The 15,826-nt window shown below is 41.6% G+C and overlaps 1 protein-coding gene across 1 annotated transcript in view; it reads right to left on the bottom strand.

Moving 5' to 3' along the window:
- The window catches only part of FAM135B (family with sequence similarity 135 member B), a 132,032-nt gene that overhangs the window by 9,712 nt on the left and 106,494 nt on the right, over positions 1–15,826 (bottom strand). The window contains exons 8-12 of the mRNA XM_074144951.1: positions 14,147–14,196; positions 10,429–10,584; positions 8,306–8,379; positions 4,773–4,927; positions 1,638–3,711 (exon numbers count right to left, since the gene is read on the bottom strand). Coding sequence (XP_074001052.1) covers positions 1,638–3,711; positions 4,773–4,927; positions 8,306–8,379; positions 10,429–10,584; positions 14,147–14,196 — 2,509 coding nt within the window. The remainder of the gene's footprint in view (positions 1–1,637; positions 3,712–4,772; positions 4,928–8,305; positions 8,380–10,428; positions 10,585–14,146; positions 14,197–15,826) is intronic.

Below are 15,826 nucleotides of genomic sequence, written 5' to 3' on the forward strand. Positions count from 1 at the left end.
TGGTATTTGCAAGAAGTTATATTTGCAACTTTCAAATAGAGACCTGGATACTATTCTTTATCTATTCTGATTGAGAGAAATCAGGATGCAGGGAAGAAAATCTGTGTCTCAGTGATTTGGCTACATACAGGTAACAGCTAAAGCCTATATGTTGGAACTCGATGATCTTTAAGGTCCCTTCCAACTCTAACCATTCTATGATTCTATTAGCACCTCACACCTGCCAGAGGAATGAAGGATTTAAAATACCATTTTCTGATGGTCCATAACAATGAGACTAAGATACAGAATTAGCAATTTTGCTTCTTAACAATGTCATCAGCCTTAAAGATACTGAAATGCAACATGTATCATTTTGCTAGCATCGGATGCATTTATAGGCAGGTAGAAGGTGTTCTCCCTATTCCTCAGACGGTGGAGTTAAAGGATGCACCTCATATGGTAGATATTTTTGGTTTTGTTTGGTTTCCAATTCTTTTGAAAACTTTTAGTAGCTACGAGGAAAAGTAGCTCAGTGCTGAAAGAATTAAGCTAGGCTCTACAATTTGGCACACACAAATTCACCCTGAAGCGTTCTGCTGGCTGAAGATGCCAAACTTCAGTGGCTTTTAGGAATGAATAATCACAAAAGTGTAGAATTAAGTAGAAAACTGGGATGGACCAGGTTAGGAGATATAAACCTTTAAAGGTTGGGGATTGCTTAAGGCCACAATATAATGGTGAGCAATTATTTACATCAGTCCTACTACTTTAAAGGGACACAAAAACGAAAAATCTAGTGTTTCGGCCATGGACCTGGAGGCCCTGGATTCATGTGCATGAAAACACGCTTAATTATTTTGCTTTACAAAGAAGGAGCAAATTTTGTGCTTAGATTAATCAGGATTTACAGCAGGGTCTATAAAAGGAACCTCAAGGTTAAAAATAAATCCTTGGGTCACAAATGAATGCACATGCAGAGAGCCAATATTTTGGGTGGCTCAATGGGCTGAGAAATTCCCATGCTACAGTATTCCCTCAGCACAGCAGAGACCCCAAAATATAACCGAAGTATACACGTGCTGTGTGTCAAACTGTGAAACGGGCCACTGTGACATCAAAGCCATGATGTGGCAGTTTTGCCACGGGCAATGAAACAAACAAAAAAACAGGGCCTCTTCTCCAGCTACCCAGGATGCCAGTTCTCCCATTATCCAGCTTGAGAAACTGAAGCTGAAACCCTACCAGCCAATCTCTGCTCCTGTTTCGTAGTTAAGCTAATGAGTGCAATTATTGAAGCAGAAGATTAAAACAAGCTATGGCACTGCCATAGTGAACTGACTGGGATCAATACTCAGATCTGGGTAACCTTCCCTTCATGCAGGAGGGCCAGACCTTAAATGTTATTTAGGCACCTAAATCCTACTGATTTTCATGAGGATTAAGGACCTAATGACTTTGATGGTCTCAGTGTTTCCATCCTTTCTGTCTATTTGGATTATTTATTCTATATAAACCATTTGTCTGTTTGGATTATTTATTTTAGATGACTCTGAATGCAGGCTTGCCATATGCTTACTCTGTTAGGGCCCTCAACTTTGTCAGGGTATCTTGGCATTACAGTAACACTAACGAAGAAAGCAATTAGACATTCTTACTTCAGCATCCTTTCATTGGTCTCTTCATCCACCTCATTTGAATTCGAGGAGACAACTCCGAAAGAGCCCAGAGGCTGGCGTGTGATGGGGAAGGCAGCCTGCTTTGCAGAGAAGCCGACCATAGCAGGGGTCTCTTTGAGCACAGAAGAAAAGGGAAGACACGTGGCTGTGCAAGAGACGGACAGGTTGACCACATCAACAGCCTTTCTGCTTTCCAGGGCTACTCCCTCTGTTGTCGCCGAATGAAATCCGGTGCCGTTAGCTACAAGTTTATGCTCTTGGCTGTTGGGTTCGTGAGAATGTTCAGACTGGTAGGATCCTGCAGCAGGGTCTGCTGAGGCAGGTGAGTCGTTGAGCTCAATTTCTTGTAATCCCTGCATTTCTGCATACACTGCCGGGCTCTCATCAGCAAGAGAGCTACCACACTCTCCCTGCATTGAGCCAAATTCGGTCGAGGTCTCCGAAGGAGCTGGAACGGGATAGCAAAAATCTGGTACCAGCTTTATGCTTTGTGAGAAACTCTCCTCTCCTGAAATTCTGCTATTTGAGTAAAAGCCTTGTTGTGTTTTTAAACTGTCCAGCTGAAGTTTATCCTTTGGATCCTCGATGCATGTATCTAACTTACCTATATTTTTGTCCAAGTAATTACAAGCCCTTGGTGTTTTTAAGTTGCACTCACCATTGCTCTCCAGTGACTGGCATTCAGAGATGTCATCTCTGAGCTGCTTTGGACAAACGGGTGGTTTTCCACTTTCCAAACTACAGAAAGTCTCTGGAAAATCTTCCTTCTCCTCCTCGCCTTGTAACTCAATGTTACTGCTACCATGTTTGACAGAGGGTTCAGGATGTCCTCTTGGTTCTAGTTGTCCACTTTCAGTGGTGATTTGACACCCAGGAAAGTCTACGACTAATTGCCCATCCTCACCATCTGTTTCCACGCAACTTTTTAAGTTTCCTCCTGAATCTCCTGAGGATACTTCACCGTGTTTGGATATATCCACCTCCTCTGCAGGCTCTTCTGGGCTACTGATCTGAGGAGCTGAGACGGATTTGGTCAGCTTGGTAAGCTCCACTTCCCTCTCATCCTCCTCAAAGGGCAAAGAGCTAATGGATGTGAGCGATGCTTGGATCCCACTGGGCAAGCTAGTATTGCTTTCTGTGTGGCCACCCTCCAGGGAATTTCGGTGGATGGCGTGCCTCCGTACCAGGTGGTGCAGGATCTCTCGATCGCTGGGCAGCTCCAGTGCCCGGCTACGAGCATCAGACCACGCCACCGAACTTGGTTCACTTTCAATGCCGGAATCGGATATTATGGAGGAGGATCTTTTTATAACCCCTGACATCATGGTAAATTCTTCACACTCCTCACCTCGTTGCTCCTTTGTGAACAATTTCACTTCAAAGCTGTGTGTGGGCAAAGTTTTCACAACAGGGAGCAGAGTCTTGGTGTCTGGATCTCCTGTTTTGTCAAGACTGGTTAATTCATTCAGTGCAAGCTCAGATGAAGCGAGATTATTCTCAGATTGACTAGATTCGTCTGTTTTATGTATTTCGGTCCTGTCTTCCAAGCCATCAGTTCCACACGCTCCGCACTCATACTGAGCACTGACAATTAACATGGGCTCACTTTTGAGGGAATCCTTATTGCTAGGTTTCGTATCTTTACAGATAACATCCGCCACAAGTCTATGGTCTTTTAGTAAAACTTCCTTGGATGTTTTAAAGCCTTCTGATGTGCATTCTGTACTGCCTGGCTCTGAGTCAGAAGTAGTTTCCCTACTTAAAACAAAAATACTTTCAGGTTTCCTTTGGCCTTCTTTGTTCACTGTACATACCTGAGAAGTGGAGTGCTGGTTTAAACCTTTAGCTGTATAATCAGCACCTTCAGTGCCACTGTATATGCAGGAGGAGTTCCCGTTTATCCTATCTGTGTGTATTATCAGACTACCTTTCCCAAAGTCTCCTTTCATTACTGCAGCAGCATCATTTGATGTAAAATCTTCGTTGTCACCTATTACATCCATTTGGGTATTTGCAGGAACCTCAAAACCTGGGAAAACTTCCAAATTCTGATCTGAAAGAAAGAAAAAAAGAAGTGGTACTTGCAAGAACACAACAGAATACCCCAAGGTGATGTGGAACTTTGAAAAGTGATTGTAAGGCCTAAAAAAGTATGTAATATTACAGAAATTATACATACATTAGAGGCATATTACATAAATGCCAGAGTGCATTTAACTGGAATTATAGTCACTAAACCATTATAGTTCAGCCAAAGAAGAGAATATCAATAAAATATACTTTCCTGAGTATAATTGTATCTAAACAGCTAGTTTCTCCAGCATAGGTAAGGGAAACAGAGCTGACACTTCTTTGTATTCCTGCTGCCTTACGACATTGTTCATAGTACATCTCTTATCTCTTGCTTGTGAGTTAATTTAATACCCAGTTTAATAGTTTAAATATTTGTAATGAGCACTGTCAAAATTTATGCAGTTGGATAACGCTGGAAGAGAGCAAGTTTTGGACCACAGGTCATATTTACTAGAGTATGGTCACCTATAATATTAATAAATTTTGCTTCCTTGCTTCTTAATAGTTGGGTAAAAAGAAAAGGGAGCAAAGGGCCATGAGGTTTTAGTAAAAATCTGCAGAACTGAATATTTTTTTAATTAAAAGTTTGATTTGGATACTCAAGGGAAAAATTATTTTTATTTGGAAAGCAATGCTGCCTTTCAGGGACAGTGTTGGACTTCATGCTAAAATTGTGGGGTTTTGTTCTGAGATTTCTTACCACTAGATGTCACACTGGGGATGAAATTCATAGTGCCGTTTTTCCTTTAAATTTGTACTGGAACAAAAATCCAAAAGATTTTGTTTTCTTCCTAGATTTCGCCTCCAGCTCTTGTAATTTAACAGCTTACTTTGAAGATGAAAAATACGAAGTTACAGGAAATACTCTAGTTTGCTACTAGGGAAAACAGAAGGATTCAACTATATTACATAGCGGATCACACACTGATCCAAGCCAGAGTCAGACCAAGGGCTGTGAAATCGCTTACCTTGGGCTGGGGAAGTGAACCTCCCTCAGCTCAAGCTGTCTCATGAAGCTGTACCTTGTGGTGTTTCACTCACCTTTGCAAGGCATATCCATGTACCTATCTTCAAAGATAACTGGGAGCGTGTTCCAGTCCCCGTCTATGTCGAGGCATTCTGCCGGAAGCGGGGGCATGCTGGTGAAGTACTCCGAATTACGAATTTCCATAGAAATCTGTCCATGACTTTGGATCCTGGCAGCAAAGTACAAAAGAAATGGAGTGTTTGAGTAGTTAACGTGCTGTTTCTCCATCACTCCGGCAAGCCCAGCAGCAAAGCTGGGTGTGCGGGCAGAAGACAGAGGCAATGTGCTTGAAAGGAGGGGACAGTAATGTATGATGAGGGAGTTCCCAGCCCTTGTAGGAGGTCTCCCATCAGTTCATTTCTTTCTCAGTTAGATACCTACAACTTGCACACTCCCTCACTGCAAAACCTCTGTCTTTTTTGAAAATTGTTCCAGTTGCTCCTGCCACAGGCTCCTGTTAGCTACCATAACTCATTGCTCTCCTCCCAGAGGTCACTGGATCTGTCAAATAACTTCCTGGTCAGCAAAAGAGGTCCGCCACTCTGGCTGTGGCCAGGGTTTCAAAACCCAGGGGCAGGAAGCAATAACCAAAAATTTGGTTGAGCAGTATAGGGAGGAATGAGGCCAAGAAGGACACATGGCAGGCCCTCTATCTCACGTATACCAGTCCTCAGAGCACTGCGGTATCTCACATACGTATGCATCTGGAAGAGCTAAGATACATCAATTCAGCTACTGCCTGTTGACAGAACTAGGATGACTGTTTCCATCTTTTGGGCGATGTAAATTGCCCTCTGGCTTTTATCAAGGAATGTGACGTTAAACTGGCACATGGCTATGGGCTTGGCTATAATAAATACAATAATTTTTACTTCTCATGAGCTTTCCTATGTAAGCATCTTCCTCAAAAAACGAGGAAAACGTCAAAGTTTGTTTATTTGTGTTGACTCTTTGATGAATTAGTCTGTTTATCCTAAGGAATAAAGAGGAAGGCAACAAGCTTTTCATAGCTGGTCAGCTGAAAGCAATTCTGCACAGGTCCCATAGGACAGCACAATGGCAATATTTCAGATTATCATTGGCAGAAGGCAGGTAATCACCACGTGGCAGTTAACTGGAAGAGACACGCTTTATACATTATGAAGCAAAACTCAAACAGATTTGTAATTCAATTGGTCTGTCCTCATGCCAGCATGGAAGATTCCTACGTTCAGACACAAATATCAGCTTAAACTTCAGAACTTAACAGTTGCTGTCTGTCATTTGCTCTTACCTGTAGGCCAGTTATTTTTTCCTCAAAGATAAGCAAATCATCGGTTGCTAAAACATGACTCAGACAGGAATCACAACTAGCTAACTGCTCATTATTGCCTACAGCAACACCTGCGTGTTTGGAGTTAACTCTTAGAACCATAATAGGTTCTCACTGACTTATTAATTAATGGCATCAGTGTTTTACTAAAGACCAGATGCAAAAATAATAAACTAAACTTGCTTCGAGACCAATCTCTGGCACAAAAGATGAACCATTGATATTGATAGCTGTGGAAAAATTCTTTTTTTCTGTAAAATACTGGAAGGATATGTCACCTACTAAAGCTTCCCTCCCTGTGTGATACCCAGCCTATTGAAAATGGTGTGTCTTCCATCTAAGCAGTCAAATGCTGCCAGGCATGTATGTGCGTGGCCTCACACAGAACTCACAACAGTGTTATGGGATGCAAAAAAAAGCTCCTGTCTGGCAAGAAGGAAGAAAGAACTTGGGGGAAAAACTGTTAGTGTTTGAAGTGGCTGCACAGCACCTGGCACGCTGAGAGCTGAGCTCACCTGGAGACGCTGTAAACCTGATTAATACTCCCTAGCACCACCCCCAACATTAATAAGACTCTGGCAGCCAAGACTCTGTTTTTCCACCTACATCATCTAGCAAAATCAAGAAGAAAACATGATTCTGCCATGATGCCTGTATAGACGAAATTTACTACATGGACCAACTTTTATAGTTTTTAAACTATTTTACTTTATTTTACTCAGTCTCCTTGCTAATCACTGAGGAAAAATTACGTTTATCTGTAGGAAATGGGCTAGTTCTGTGGCTGCCTGGAGAAATAAAAGCACTGCATGCAATTAGGCTTCACCCTGGGCAGGGTTATGTTTGCTTGAATGGGGCCAAAAGTGTCCGTGCCCTCACCCCAGGATCCTGACACGGGGTTTTCCTTGTACGTAGCTCACTCAAAACCTGACAGGGGAGGACTAAGTGAGCACAGCTGGGTCCCTGCAGCCAGGGTGCTGCTCTAATTTGGCAGAACGAGGTAGCCTTGTACAACACATCCACTAATAAAGTCATGGCCCTTTCCACCAACACTGAATAAGCCCTAATAACCCTAGTGACAGCTCTGAGAAAGTAATTTTCTGCTTTGCACTAGGTCAGAAGCAGATGTCTCACTTAAGCCTTATCATCGCGACAGGACCTGATGCCATGGCCTTTAAGCCCCTTCTGAAAGACGGGTTTCCATGCAGGTAATGTTGTGGTCCCCCCATGGTGACAGGCTGTGTCACTGCACAGACAGTCCTTCATTATTCATAAATACAAATCTGAGCATCTTTCCTTGAACTCTGCATTCAGGGGTCAGGTCCTGAGTATCATCCATGTACTTGGGATTATTGGCTAAAACTGAAGGCAGGATTTGCCCTGGTCTAGCTTTAAAACTGACTCCTCATACTGCCCAGCTTGGCTCCAAGCAAGAAGTATCAAGTAGAGGGAAATACTTACCTCGCCAATTTTTTATAGCATATTTTTATGAATACAGCCCAGTACAACATTTGTGTTCCTGGACTATTTTGCACTTTTGATTCTTGGTCAATTAATTATCAGCCCTGAGCTCACATCACTCCCACAGCTCCTCCAGCTAACGTGGTGGTATTCCCTATTACCATCTTCAACTGCGGCATCTAATGAACATTCACAACTTTGCATTGGATGTTTAATCTCCTCGCTGCATTTAAATATTCTTTCTGCTATAGAAAGTAGGGCTGGACTAAACACCAAAAGAAATCCATGACTGCCTACCCTCAAAACTGTACATTAGGAATAGTAAAAAGCAAAATTTTAAATGTTAAGCTTTTGTTGCTTGTCAGCAGTTATTTCGCATTAAAAGTGTGAGTACTGGATGTGGTATAGTGAGTTTAGGAAGTTAACTGAAGAAAGACATCAAAAATTATTTCTGCCTGCCCTGAGGCTGGTGGTGTTGGTGGAGATACGCTCTGAAGAAAAACACACGCAACTGAGAAGAGAAGTGGGGAAAGAGATCTCCTGCATCCTATCCCTAGAGTATAGGAATCTTGAAAGTAATAATCTCCGGGGCCTGATCAGAGTCATTTACTTTTAACAATGATTTCAATGGTTTTCCACTGAGCTAGAACAGAACCAGTGGCTTCTCTCAAACTAAACTCCTCCATACGCAGCAGAAAAGACCTCAGTCACGATTGCAAAATGTTTTAAACTACATTTGCAGTCGTTCCAGGGAAGGGTCAGTGGGATACTTACAGGCCTTCCTGGAATGTGAGCACAGCGAGTTTCTGGTGCTCGGTGTAGAAGAAGGCTTCTGAGAATCTTCTCACCTGAGGTAGAAACACACAAGTTAAACTTAAGACCTGCCGAAAGGTGCCAAGGACAATCAAGCTAATAACAGAGCAGTGACTGTCAGGCCCAGATTCCTCAGTGTGCTCTGGCTGCTTTGCACCACTCTGGTGACAGAAAGAAACAAAGAGCAAGCTCAATTTTGCTTTAGTCTCCCAGTCCAGCACAAAGCATCTGGTGTCACGGTGTATGTTTCTGGGAGGTAAGAAACGTCCCTTGACAGTAAATCAAGATTTGCTTATGTGCATCTTCTGACCACTTTTCTGAAACTTCCCGTTTTCCCCTCTAAGCTTAAAATTGGGAAGCTTTTCTCCTTTCCCACCATGCAAATCATATGGCAGCAGTGGAGTGAGTTACTAAATTAGAACAATTCATAATTGATCATCTCTTCTATGGGAACATCCACAGTGACTCCCAAGAGAGTCAGGGACGCCTTATACACCAGCCCAGAGGAGAATAAGCCCTATCATGGTAGAAACACATCTGCCCATGTCATGGTACTTACAAATGAGAGTTCTTCAAATCTCTTCATGGACATTAGAGCTGTTCAGCATTGGATAATCAATTACAAAGAGCCACATATCTGAAGTGGCTGGCAGAGCACAGAGTGTGAAATAAGCTATAAAAAATTCAGTGCTGCTATCTGCCCTGGAATAAGCTTTGAGTTTCAATGAATCAAGTATAATATGCAATCAAATGTACTAAGCTGTTAAACTGCAGCCCATACATTACTAATAATATTTGTAAAAGTGACCTCTGTTACAGTGTCAGAAAACGGTAGTGAAAAGCATACGTCATAGCATCTCTCTAAATCCCAGCTGTGCTTCAGCAAACGACCTTTCTAAAAAAGGACTAGCATCCCTTCAAAAAGATTGCATCTTAATAGTAAGTCTTTTCATCTGGGGCTCTCAAACTGTTTTCCAAAGCTGGGAAAGTATCATTACACACAGGTTATATGAGGAGGAACTGAAGCACAAGAAGGTATGCAATTTGCCAAAGATCAAGCAGGCAGTCGGTGTCAATCGAGGCTGGAACCACAGACTGGGATTCGCCTTGCATGGAGCTGGGAGCCTACAGAGCGAGTTCCTTTGGCTGAAAGTCAAAATAACCAGGGGAATCTCAGCATCAGTCACCTCTTCCTGAATTCTGTGTCTCCTTTTTGCAAACTCAACCATGCCCTTCAGGAGAGCAACCAGAACATTTTACTTGTTACTCTGAGGAGTAACTGGACCTCTACTGACTTTGACAGGAACCATCTACACTGTAGATGCCTAAAGCTAAGCAAGGTGAATCCTACCCTTTTCTTTAATGATTAGATCAGACTATGAGTTCAGTTCAGGTGATGTGCTGAACTGATGGCTGGTCAATAACCAAACCATCCTGATGGAAGACAAAGCACTTTCTGAACTAACCAGATAAGCAGATCTGACAAATTTAGCTCATAAGACAAGTGCTTTTGTGCATTCTTTGTTATTTACCATGACACAAGTGCAAGAAACAATTTCCACATGAACAATGTTAATATTTTGTTGTGTGCACCTCACCAGGAGAAAGGCAAGAACTAGCTATACGTGTGTGTATATATATATATATGACATAGTGAAGAAAACAAATCTATATTTCTCATGGTAGTTTTGTAAAAGAAGTTTAGATAAATTTTTTTCTGGTTATTCGTCATTGTGATGCTTGTGCTTTTTAAAACAAATGTTTATGATTTATGGATATCTAGCACATACAGGCAGTATCTACCTCTTCCCACCCACCTCCTCTTCCATGTTGGATTCTGGTGTTCAAAGTGCACTCATTTTACATAGGATCCTGGGTCCCATAGAAGCAATGGCCTTCATCTCAGAAACGAAAATCTGTAATTTCAAATTTCAAACCTCTCCTTCACCTCTTGTCCTGCTCACCTCATCTCCAGTAAATACTCATATGGGCAGAATAGTATTGGAAACATATACCCAGATAAATCATTAATGTCTATCAGGAGGTTGCCATTACTGAATTTGCTTTTAACTTCTTAACGTTACCCTTAGCATGTGATGTTCCTGAGTCAGATAAGCTGTGACTTCTGGATGGAGAGTTGCCACCTCCAGGAACTGGGTCCACAGGGCCAGAAGGTGGGAGCAAAGCCAGGCAAGATCCTTGCTTATCTGTTCTGCTATCTTCTCTGGATTGCTCAGCAGCTGGAGGAGAGAAAGGACATTTTGAGATCAAGACAGTGTCATGAAGGAAAATCAGTTCGTAGGTTAGATTAAATCCTTTTAGGCACAACAACAACAAAAAAAATTCATCTTGATTTAGAATTATCATTAAAGCTACTTTTTATTTTACCTCAAATAAAGCTGGTGAGACTTTTGTTTTTACTCTTTAAAAGCCACATATTTTAGCACAAAGTGTCTCAGTTACACAACTGCAGAGTAAGGAATGGGAACAGCCTCAACTTTTGCAGACACTTTACTGCAGATGTAGCAACTGGGAAAAAAAAATCAAAGACAGCAGGTTCCAAATTATCCACCAGATGGTGCTGGGTGCTCTGAAATAATAAACCATGGCCCCCGTCATCTCCTTTCTGGTAGCAAAAGAAGCCTTCTCAGCCACGTCACACTAGGATACCAGATGGGCGATTAGGAGGGGTGGGGGATGAACAACAAACCCCAAACCAAAACACTGTGTCCTCAACACATGATGAAAACAGACATCCCAGAATCTGCTGTTGCTTCTCTCCCACTATAGGAGATACTGGGGCCCTCCCTGCCCCCCAGCTCTGGGCTGCAATTCTGCTTTAAAGCTCTACAGTCCAGGAAGCGCATGTCAGCAGCAAAGTCTCTACATATCCATCCCCCTGGTTTCACAATTTCTTTAACAAGAGACAGACACTGCATTTTACCTCCATGTTTTGGTATAAAGAGCACAGAACTGAGCCTTCATCTATTCCTAGAGTCCTTACATGCTTCCACGAGACAGGTAATACTACCAGAAATACTCCCGAAAAGATACCAGAGGAATCACTTAGCAATTCTTAGCCAGGTTGTTTGTTTTCGTTTTTTTTTTTTTTTGTTAGGTCTGCAGTCCAGCTGAAAGCCTGCTTGTTTTTCACATTTTATTATGCAGGTAGTTTCCAGGTTGGTGACACTGCAAACTAAGCCATGATTAAAAGCAAATCGTCTGTGTGAGAGAGACAGAAACACAGAAAATGTGCGCGTGGACAACACAGATATTGTCAATGAGTTTTCATTGTTTGGATGGTATTTGTTTTTAACAACTTGTAAAAAATGGTACAAGCTCCAGTACCCATTCTGGTACTGGAAAAATCAGAGGGATACTGGTAGACAAAAGATCCTGCCCAAACATTTCTCTTTGCAGAGGCAAACCAAACTCATGCTCTTTATCTACTGCATTCAATTTTATATGCTGTATGTCGATTTTTTTTTTTTTTTTTTTTTTTTATTTACAGAATCACAGAATGATATGGGGTTGGAAGGGACCTCTGGAGATCATCTAGTCCAACCCCCCAACCCCTGACTTATTTATTCAGTAAGCTGCCCCTTACACCAACTGAAAGCACAGTCTTCAAAGAAGATGCATTACTAATGCAATACCAGGAATAGGTGTATGATGGCTATTTTTCTAGTTTATTGCTTCTTAACCTTTTGAACATATTAGAGAGGAAGGCAGGAAGACAGGAAGGAAGGAAGGAAGGAAGGAAGGAAGGAAGGAAGGAAGGAAGGAAGGAAGGCAGGCAGGCAGGAAGGAAGGCAGGAAAAGACAATGCCTACTTCTAATTGTGAGACCCTTCCTGCACTGCCACACACAGGACAAGAGTTTGGCAGCGCCAGCGACGCAGGTCACGTCCCAGGGACTCAGCTCCTCAGAGCAAAACCCAGCAATTAAAATGATCATCAAATGTGATTCTGGCTACTCCATTCACCTACCTGCTGCTGGGCTGTTCCCTGTGACTGCACCTTTCAAGCCCCACTCAGGTAAGCCTGGCTTTAACAATACTGTCACGCAAAACAAATTGAGAGGGTTTTTTTTGAGGAGTTATTTGTTGACAAATCAATCACAATTACAAAAATATTTCCCTTCCACTTTCTCCTGCATTGAATAGCTGCTGTGTTCTTGGGCTGAATACAAAGCTATGGCAGGTTAAACTCACTTTTTTTTCTTCTTTTGTTTATGTTTAATTTTAAAAATGGGCCTGGTTCTGGCAACACAGTGGTAATGGGAGACTAACCCCACAGGCTTCTCTCTGTATGGTTTTTAATAGCATTTTCTTCCTTTATAAATAACTGGTTTCTGTATGTTCTGCTGAAAAGAAATGGTTTCAGTTGACATACTCCTAGAGGCAAAATACAGGGAGAGCATTGCCAATACTAATCTGTACACCATACAGAGGCAGATGTGACTTCAGCAGTTACACTGCAGGGATGGTCGATGCTGGGCCCATGTCCCACCAGTATTGTACAAGAACTCAGCATTTATGTCTTGAGTGTCTCCAAATTCACTGTCTTTGTCATCAAATCATGCATAGATGGATCAAACCTATCATCCCAAGGTGCTAAGACAGAACGTTTTCATGGCGTACAGGAAAACCGAAGGTTTTATAACACCCCAGGTGAGCAGCTGTTCTAGTTGTTGTGTTCAACTATCTGTTGTTACGCTGTTCCCAGCAACTACCAAACAACAGTCAAAGCAGTCTGGCTTTATTTACACTGTCATGGAAAACAAGTCAATAAGGTTTTTGGGAGAACAAGAATTGGACAGGAATTTTAGAAAATACAGAGAAATTAATGCTGGCATTTTCTGATGTATGCCAAGCCAATTTGGACTTTCCAAGAGAAATAGAAAGTAAGTCCAAAGGAGACATACATAGATTGTATGGCGTGACCTCCTATACCCTTACAGCTTCTAAATCCAGTAGGGCTATATTTCTCTAAATTAAATTTATATTAAATCAGATTTCTTGCAAAATATTCAGGTTATGACTTAAAATTTTAAAATTTGCCATTTCAAATATTTTTTCACCTATGGGCGACAAAAATTAGCCCACCATTCGTAACTGGAGTGTGAGTGTACTTCCAGTTTGGTTTGGCTTCAGCTTCTCTCTGTTAATTGTTATTTTGTCATTCTTCCTTATGTTGTCCCTCCTGCTAATAAACTGAGCAAATCAAATCTATTAAATCTCTGATTATAAAGCATTTTCCCCAGTGATCAGCCGACGCTTGCATTTTTTCCTGGTACCATTGACGACTTGTTTGCATATCACTTGAAATAAACACGGCAGAAGCAAGTTCAAGAGAGTAGTTCAGTTGCTTCTGTGCCAAAAATCACTTTTTTCTTCCCATGAGCCTCCCTACACATTTAGGCACTTTTATTGGAAAAGATATGGTTGTACAACCTACCAAAGGACCTTTTCTCCTCCTTACATAAAAGCTGTAATTGCAACCTAGCCCCAAACCATTTCTTTCCGCATGCTCTGATACCCAGGACTAAGCTACTCAGGGCTAAGCTACCCTACTCAAGGTTAAAGCAACCCAGCTGGTGACTTGTTAAAAGTGACAGAAACATCTTGTAAGTGACTAATCAAAATGATGTGAAATTGTTGGTGGAAGAGAAACATTCAACAAACTTTCTGCTGGCACCAAATTTCCCTTTCTCCCCGCTCTGATATGTGACTGGGCTGTCTCATTGCACTCCAAAAATGGACTTGAAAAACATATGGGCAGATTCTGTTGAAGAAAATACCTGCAGCTCCGTACAAAGCTGAGATAACGTCTCTTCCACAGATAGCTCCTCTAGGGAAAAAAACACAAAGACAGACATCAGGTTTGAGAACAATAAATCTGAAATGTTAATGATCTGCTGTTTATTCATGTGAGGAATAGATCATTTTATATTCTTCCCTGACAGACAAGTTTCTGTTTGGATGTGGGCACTCCACAACCCACTTGTACTGGTGCAGATACAACTTCTACAGGTTTAGTGGTCCAGGTTAAACGAGCAGAAGTTCTGGAATGGTGTCAGGACAAAGACAACAGAATTTATCTTTTCATTTTCTACCCTTCCTTTTACTAGAAGGTTACTTATTAGCTTTTGATATTTATGGCCAAATCCAGAACTGGAGTCCCACCAGCCTCTGTGCTGCCTTGTGCAGTGTGTAGTACCTCTCCATCCCTACAGCAAAGCAGCCATACTTTGAGGTAGTCCTGAGAGAATCCAGCACAGGAACACTCCACTTTAAATGCACCACAGACTATAAGGCAAAAGAGGACATAAATCAACTCTCCGACTTTGGCAGCTTGATTTTGCAACGCGGAACTTTCTAATAGCATCCGTAAAGAAACAAAGCAGAACAGCCAATGGGTCAATCCCCTCCCCAATCCCCAAATGACTCTTCTTAAATAGTACTAAAGAATGGGAAAGGACAGACTGAGATGGGTAGTGCCTTGAAAAGACCCATCCTCAGCTGGTCAAATTTGGGAAACAACCATTCCCACTTTTAATGTCTAAACAAGGCTATTGTTTTTTTTAATATGCTACTCAGGGAGCTAAAAAAAAAAAAAAGAATTAAGAAAGTCTGCAGAGATTTATAGTCTTGGATTTCTCTTAACTATCTTTAGAAACCTATGACGAGATTAATCTGACCAATAAAGATGTTTACAACTGAATGAGTCATTTACACTCTCTCCCTGATCAGTGGAGAAAAATGAGCAAATACAAGGTGCGGTTCATGCCATCCCAAGGCAGAAAGCACTACTTGTCAGATAACATATTTTATTGTCCTAAATAGGCCTGTTTCTTCCCAATGACTGTAAGGAGACAGATACAAAAATTTGCTTCGTATTTGTCATACTGGGTGAATCTTACACCCCATGATTTTGCTGAGCTTTGCAACAGGCATCAGAAGATTAGCCTTAAAACTAAATCTTCAGAAGTTTTTCAGACTGTGAATAAAATGATGCAAATAGCACTTTGCTCAAGAGGCTAAAAAGGGTATTTGAATTTAGCAAATTTGCATGCGTTACAACAAGTACATTTGCAAATTAAGTGCCTGCTTCAGTACCAGTAGTCATTTGAAAACCAAGCTAATTGTAATTAGAAAGCCCATATGTGCTCTGGTGTAGTTCGAGTTGCGGTCAACCAAGCATACATAACTCTGCCATCTCCCAACCTATAACCTGTGCAGGTGAGACACAACTCATCTATTATATCTGCCTGATAACCAAGATGCCTGAAGCATGAGTTTGGTTGCATGTTGGATTCTGTCCAAGAGCTCATAAATTGCAAATAAAAATGCTGTAATTTATTTCTTTTCTTGTAGCTGGACTGAATAACACAGTATGTGCTCTTCCCACCCTAAGAGTTTTAGCTTATCTTGAAGGGAAATATATGTAGGGCAACAAGACATGAAGTGGAAAATAGGAG

Source organism: Numenius arquata, chromosome 3, assembly GCF_964106895.1.
Source record: "Numenius arquata chromosome 3, bNumArq3.hap1.1, whole genome shotgun sequence".
Lineage (NCBI taxonomy): Eukaryota > Metazoa > Chordata > Aves > Charadriiformes > Scolopacidae > Numenius > Numenius arquata.